At 43.8% G+C, this 7,836-nt stretch overlaps 1 protein-coding gene across 1 annotated transcript in view; it reads left to right on the forward strand.

The window, feature by feature from the left end:
• The window catches only part of KCNS3 (potassium voltage-gated channel modifier subfamily S member 3), a 40,524-nt gene extending 33,643 nt beyond the window's left edge, over nt 1-6,881 (forward strand). Inside the window, exon 3 of the mRNA XM_035000639.1 lies at nt 4,873-6,881. Within this exon, the coding sequence (XP_034856530.1) occupies nt 4,932-6,407 (1,476 nt within the window). The 5' untranslated portion in view covers nt 4,873-4,931 and the 3' untranslated portion in view covers nt 6,408-6,881. The remainder of the gene's footprint in view (nt 1-4,872) is intronic.
• Nucleotides 6,882-7,836: the final 955 nt, after the last annotated feature.

The raw sequence follows: 7,836 nt of genomic DNA on the forward strand, positions 1-7,836 counted from the left end.
TTCCTTCCTTCCTTCCTTCTTTCTTTCTTTCTTTCTTTCTCTTTCTTTCCTTTCCTTTTCCTTTTCCTTTTCCTTTTCCTTTTCCTTTCCTTTCCTTTCCTTTCCCTTTCTTTCTTTCCTTCCTTCTTTCTTTCTTCATTTTTTTTATTCTTATGTTAATCCCCATACATTACATCATTAGTTTTAGATGTAGTGTTCCATGATTCATTGTTTGTGCATAACACCCAGTGCTCCACTCATTACGTGCCCTCTTTAATACCCATCACCAGGCTAACCCATCCCCCCACCCACCACCCCTCTAGAACCCTCAATTTGTTTCTCAGAGTCCACAGTCTCTCATGGTTCATCTCCCCCTCCGATTTCCCCCCCTTCATTTTTCCCTTCCTTCTCCTAATGTCCTCCATGGTATTCCTTATGTTCCACAAATAAGTGAAACCATATAATAATTGACTTTCTCTGCTTGACTTATTTCACTTAGCATAATCTTCTCCAGTCCCATCCATGTTGATGTAAAATTTGGGTATTCATCCTTTCTTTCTTTCTTTCTTTCTTTATTTAATTTTTTTTATTCTTATGTTAATCCCCATACATTACATCATTAGTTTTAGATGTAGTGTTCCATTTCATTGTGTGCGTATAACACCCAGTGCTCCACTCAGTACGTGCCCTCTTTAATACCCATCACCAGTCTAACCCATCCCCCCACCCCTGCCCCTCTAGAACCCTCAGTTTGTTTCTCAGAATCCACAGTCTCTCATGGTTCGTCTCCCCCTCTGATTCCCCCCCTTCATTTTCCCCTTCCTTCTCCTAATGTCCTCCATGCTATTCCTTATGTTCCACAAATAAGTGAAACCATATAATAATTGACTTTCTCTGCTTGACTTATTTTACTTAGCATAATCTTCCTCAGTCCCATCCATGTTGATGTAAAATTTGGGTATTCATCTTTTCTTTCTTTTCTTTCTTTTCTTTCTTTTCTTTCTTTTCTTTCCTTTCTTTCCTTTCTTTCCTTTCTTTCCTTTCTTTCCTTTCTTTCCTTTCTTTCCTTTCTTTCCTTTCTTTCCTTTCTTTCTTTCTTTCTTTCTTTCTTTCTTTCTTTCTTTCTTTCTTTCTTTCTTTCTTTCTTTCTTTCTTTCCTCTTTCTTTCTTTCCTTTCATTTTTTTTATTCTTACGTTAATCCCCATACATTACATCATTAGTTTTAGATGTAGTGTTCCATGATTCATTGTTTGTGCATAACACCCAGTGCTCCATGCAGAACGTGCCCTCCTCAATACCCACCACCAGGCTAACCCATCCTCCCACCCCCCTCCCCTCTAGAACCCTCAGTTTGTTTTTCAGAGTCCATCGTCTCTCATGGTTCGTCTCCCCCTCCGATTTCCCCCCCCTTCATTCTTCCCCTCCTGCTACCTTCTTCTCCTTCTTCTTTTCAGTTTTGCCACATCTTGTCAAATTCTCCTCTAAAAGGGTTCTTCTTCATTTTGCATTCCCCCCCGCCCCTGCTTCCCCACAGACTCATTAATAGAGTATGCAGTCCAATTTTTGGATTACAGATCACATGAATATGCATAAAGAAAATGCTTTAAAGTATTTAAAGTTTATTTATGTACTTATAAATACACATATAAATGTGTACATGTTTACACATATAAATAAATGCATATATTTACATATATAAATGAATCACAAATGTGTAATTCATATAAATCATAAATATACATCAATATGTATAAATATACCTTTGATCTCATAAATGTTTTCTGGATAGGAGTAAATGAATAAGAATCTTGGAAATAATGATGCTCAGTATCTGCCTGTCTTTATGTCACTTTGGATGTGTGAGGCAGCGTGCTGTAGAAAGCTCTGGAATTGGTAGAGCTTGCACCTCCGTTCTAACCCTTAATAGCTGTGCGATGCCCACTCATCTTCTCTGATCCTGCCTGCTCATTGGCAAAATCCCAGGGTGATAGTGAGGGACAAATGACAGAAGCAATGTTTGTAATTGGCAAGGGACTGTCTGCATGCCAGGGAACCTTCCTATAGAAGATAACGGTGGGAGCTCCTTCTTCCCTGCCCCCTGTTGGCTGTTGTGGGATGGACACAGGCAAGGAAACCAAACCTCCTCCTCTGGCACCAAGCCTTGGAAAATCTCAGCTTGTGCTCTGAGCTCAAGCATTTGATCCGATCCAGAGATGCTTTCCTTTTTCTCTCTGCTGAAGTCCCCACAACAAGGAGCCCTTTATTTTATGATGTGTATTGTTTTTATGATGAGACTTTGTGGCACGAATGGGCTTCATAATGGGCTTCACTGGTACGGAGTGATTACAAAGCAAGGAGGACTGAGTGGGAAGACTGACATTAAGGGTGATAACGGTGTTCTTTAGAAAAGTGACTGCAGAATGATCGGGAAATGGATTACACACCCACTGATGATGTGACCGGCTTCTGCAGGTGTGTCATGAAGGCAGACATTGGTGTTCTATCACTGTGGCTTTCCAGAAGAGCCTAGGAGATGAAAAATAAGGCACCAGAAGAAAATGTCCATTAATTTCTTAATGCCAGATTAGCTAAAACTAGCTCCTTGGAATGTTTTACTATTATACTTGTCATGAGCACAAGCCTGCTTTCAGAGATCTGAAGTTCCATAAATATTTGGACCAAGCCATGAGCTCTGATTTAGGCCCGACAAAGAAGATATCTAGCTAAAAATAGAAAGCAGAGGCAGAAAAAAAACAAAAACAAAAAAAAAACCAAGTATTTTGAAGAGGTCAGCAAATCTGTTAACTGGTATGTCAAGCTATGCTATGGTCTCTGGTTTCATGGGAACACACTCATGGGAACACGTTCAGTTAGTGTCTCAAGAACAAATGCCCATGCCTGCTTTATGACTGGAGGCTTCCTCCTGGGGTGGGTGGCAGGGGGCTGGACTTGGAGGCTGTGTCCTCTGGTGCCTTCCTCAGGGGAGGAATCTCTTGTCTCATGGACAGCCTTGGCATAAGCATAAGGAGCAAAAAAATCCCTTCCTGACCTTTTTGCTTCCTCTAATTGTGTCCCCATTATCAGCCACTTATGCAGAGTAGAAAACACATCCTCTTTTCACTTTTCCACTTCCCTGTCCTTTTTTTTTCCAGTCAATCACCAAGTACTGCTGATTCAACATTATAAACTTTTCTTGATTTCTGTCCCTTCCTTTTTACACACACCACTGCTGTATGAGTTGGGGGCCTCTCCGTTCCTCTTACCTGTTCTTTTGCAGTCCTGTCTCCTTGACCCTGGCCTTTGCCCCCCAGCAAACTCCCACCCTGCTATCAGTGGGGTCTTTCTAGGTCACAGTCACAAAGACAACTGTGTCCAATCACTGATTAAGACCATTTAGTGGTCTTGCCTACAGGTGAAGTCCAGACTCTGTAGGCTGCTATACAAGATTCTTCCCAATCTGGCTTCTGCCCACCCTCTGATGCCCACCGTTGGGAATGCCCTTTCCCCTTGTTTGGTCAACTCTGCTTAAACCTTTAACATATGAGTCAGATAGAACCAATGACAGGGGTCATTGCTCTTTTCAGTAATGCCAAAGATGCTTGACTCATTTCTGCTATAGCACTTCCCACATTGGATTATTGGGTTATAATAAGGGAGAAAGTTGGGGAGAGGGTGTATGTAGTGCAAGTATCATGGCTAATCCAACCCAGGTTTAAATCTTGGCTCTACCACTTACCTATCCTGTGATCTTTGATTCAACCTCTCTGGGTATCCATTTTTCTGTACACCTTCCGTAAAGTGGAAGGAATTGGAAGGAATAAATGACATCATGTCTACAAAGCATCTAATAGTATCCTGTGGGAACTTAGTATTTGACAATCTCCTACCTTTCTCTTATCTGCACCATTTACTCTGAGGGAGCACCATTGTATTAGGTGATGGTCAAAATCTATTACTTTCTCTTTGAGAAATAAATCCGGTGCATCCTAGTTAGTGTCACATCCAGAAACAGGAGGCATGTGCTGGACCAATATAGACTTGGTATCTGTGGAGCAACTGGGAGTGTGTGGGGGACAGTCTGTGAGGAGAAGGAGCAGGTGGAAGAGAAGCACGTTTGTGTCAGGAAACTGATGGTGCAATTAACTTGCAGAGGTTTTCCCAAGTCACTTTCTTCCCTGCGGATGTACCTGAAACAGCATCCCATTAAGTGTAACTATATCTTTAAGATGTAGGGTACTTAAGGACAGGGGGATAATTATATCCTCTTGATTGTCCACATCCAAACTAGGGATAGGGCTTTCTCTTAAAAGAGTGAAACATGGGAGCACAAGGGGAAAGCTACATCTTTTGTAAGAGCTGAGCCAAGCCCCTGGTCATGTGTGGGTGGGGGGTGAGGGTCAGAGCAGAAGGGAGGGCTGTTTGTGAGGGTGCATGACTGGGCCCTGGGTACAGGGAGGGGTGAGCTACAAGCCAGGCAGCAACCAGCCTATCACGTCTGAACCGAGCATTCCCATATGCGGGAGCCCTGTGGTTGAGACTGGACTGGAGAGGCTTCTATTGTGTAAGTGATCCATGCATTGTTTCTTTGGGGAGGGGGGGTGGGAGGTAACGTTTGTATGCTTAGAAAATAAAGAAATAGGAATTAAGGTTTATGAAAAGGATATGGCAGTCTTCTTCTTCCTAGAAAATGGATCTATCAACGCCAGCTTTTGCCAAACAACCTGTTTTGTGTTGATTTTCTTCCAGTTCAAATGCGTAATGCTGTATATTCCTTTTTATTCCATTTCCTGCTTTGCTCTTCATGTAGCCCATCATCCTGGAAAGGGCAGATTAAAAATAAGCTTGGCAAAGCACGATGGGACAGTGCTAATGCCGTCTTGTGCTCCTTCCAGGTGCAGCGTGAACTTCCTCATCTCCCTTCCCATCCAGCTCCTGGCCTCCTGTGTCCACCATGGTGTTTGGTGAGTTTTTCCATCGCCCTGGACCAGACGAGGAACTTGTCAACTTGAACGTGGGGGGCTTTAAGCAGTCCGTCGACCAAAGCACCCTCCTGCGGTTTCCTCACACCAGACTTGGAAAGCTGCTCACCTGTCACTCGGAAGAGGCCATTCTAGAGCTGTGTGATGACTATAGTGTGGCCGATAAGGAGTACTATTTCGATCGGAACCCGTCCTTGTTCAGATATGTTTTGAATTTTTATTATACGGGGAAGCTGCACGTCATGGAGGAGCTGTGCGTGTTCTCATTCTGCCAGGAGATCGAGTACTGGGGCATCAACGAGCTCTTCCTCGATTCCTGCTGCAGTAATCGCTACCAGGAGCGCAAGGAAGAAAACCATGAGAAGGACTGGGACCAGAAGAGCAACGACGTGAGTACCGACTCCTCCTTTGAGGAGTCGTCTCTGTTTGAGAAGGAGCTGGAGAAGTTTGACAAGCTGCGATTTGGTCAGCTCCGGAAGAAGATCTGGATTCGAATGGAAAACCCGGCCTACTGCCTGTCTGCCAAGCTCATTGCCATCTCCTCCTTGAGTGTGGTGCTGGCCTCCATTGTGGCCATGTGTGTCCATAGCATGTCGGAGTTCCAGAACGAGGACGGGGAGGTAGATGACCCTGTGCTGGAAGGCGTGGAGATCGCGTGCATCGTGTGGTTCACTGGCGAGCTGGCCATCCGGCTGGTGGCTGCTCCCTGTCAAAAGAAATTTTGGAAGAACCCTCTGAACATAATTGACTTCGTCTCCATTATCCCCTTCTATGCCACCTTGGCTGTGGACACCAAGGAGGAAGAGAGCGAGGACATTGAGAACATGGGCAAGGTGGTCCAGATCCTCAGGCTTATGAGGATTTTCCGAATTCTCAAGCTTGCCCGGCACTCAGTAGGACTTCGGTCTCTAGGTGCCACACTGAGACACAGCTACCATGAAGTTGGGCTGCTTCTTCTCTTTCTCTCTGTGGGCATTTCCATCTTTTCCGTGCTTATCTACTCTGTGGAGAAAGATGAGCACACGTCCAGCCTCACCAGCATCCCCATCTGCTGGTGGTGGGCCACCATCAGCATGACTACTGTGGGCTACGGAGACACCCACCCAGTCACCTTGGCCGGGAAGCTTATCGCCAGCACGTGCATCATCTGTGGGATCTTGGTGGTGGCCCTTCCTATCACCATTATCTTCAACAAGTTTTCCAAGTACTACCAGAAGCAGAAGGACATTGACGTGGACCAGTGCAGTGAGGACCCACCAGAGAAGTGTCATGAACTCCCTTACTTTAACATTAGGGATATTTACGCACAGCGGATGCACGCCTTCATTACCAGTCTATCTTCTGTGGGAATTGTGGTGAGCGATCCCGATTCCACAGATGCTTCAAGCATCGAAGACAACGAGGATGTTTATGATACCGCATCCTTGGAGAATTGCACAGCAAAATGAGCAGGGACATTTGTGCCTGTATCTTGTGTCCCTTCCTGATGTTAGGTTAACACAGCTTTATAAACCTCAATGGGTTCGTTAAAATCATTTAATTCTCAGGGTGTACCTTTCAGCCATAGTTGGACATTCATTGCTCCAAAATGATAGAATCTTCTTTATTTTTCTCAGTGAAGTGAATTAAATGCCTTGTTCTGAAATTTATTTTTTACAAGAGAGAGTTGTGATATGATTTTGGACAAAAGGTAAATGGTATCGGGTGGGATTTATTGCTACGGCTTATGTATCATTCTGTGTTTGTCATCTACTCACATTGAGCTAACTGTAAATTACTGACAAGTAGAATCAGAGGCTCAGCTGACTGAAGACTACATGCATGTAAGATCCACAAAATGAGACAATGCATGTGAATCCATGTTTGTGTTCTAGACATGGAAATTAGGAGCCTAATAAACTTGCCTAATTCAGTACGGAGAATGTCTTGGTTGTATGTTTTTCTGTCGAGTAAGTCCATGTCAGTATGTTCAAAATCGGTTTGGAAGGGCAATGCTCTTTTTAGAGTATCAAGAGTCCTTGCTGTTCGTTTCTGAATTTTGGGTAAACATCAACAACAGGCTAGTTCTTTTGTTCAGGAGACTGGTGGTAGTTGGCAGGGAGAAGGATCATGTCCAGGGTCAACTGATTAAACGTGTGCACTTTCAGGACGTACTCAAGTTAGCATATACGCACAAAGCATGTGCCCTCACGGATATCCTTGCAGTCTATATTTTGTATTTTATAATTTCTCCTGCTGAGATAAAACCTCATCACCTGAAAATTACGCAGAGCAGAGTAAAGCCCCACATTCACAGGCAGAGACACATTCCGTGAGTGGAAGAAAGGAGAAATGTTGTACAAACACACAGATGTGATTCATTATGGCCGGAAGCATGGAACTTTAATCACTGGAAAAAGCGATGCCAGCAACCATTTTAAAGTCGCCTTCGAGACAGTAATGTCTGCCTCTTCTATAAAGGAGGCCCCGCACAATGAAGGAAGACATACATACTCATTTCCAGAGCAGTGACAGAGCAATTCCAGCCCAGGTGGAGAGACTTTAGCTAAAGTCTTAATCTTGGAGACGTATGGTGACCCTAACTCCTGCTGTCAGACTGAGTTCTTTCCCTGAGATCTTTTTGAATGGAAAAGCTGCATGGATTTATTATACAACTTCCTATGTTTGCAGATGCATTTCATTGAAAGAAGGATGTCGCCTGTAGGTTATCTAATGAAGAGAACTCTGATTCATCTCTCAACGTTGCCGTGCCTTCTGAGACAGATATAACTGTGAACAGGGTTTATGGTCACTTTTAAATCTGGAGGTTTATTCATGCATGTGTGTCATCCCCTGCCCATTTGAAAAAGCTTTCTTTTCCCCAAAATGCCTTTTTGA

This window comes from Mirounga leonina, unplaced genomic scaffold, assembly GCF_011800145.1.
Source record: "Mirounga leonina isolate KUSES-001 unplaced genomic scaffold, KU_Mleo_1.0 Mir_125, whole genome shotgun sequence".
Taxonomy (NCBI): domain Eukaryota; kingdom Metazoa; phylum Chordata; class Mammalia; order Carnivora; family Phocidae; genus Mirounga; species Mirounga leonina.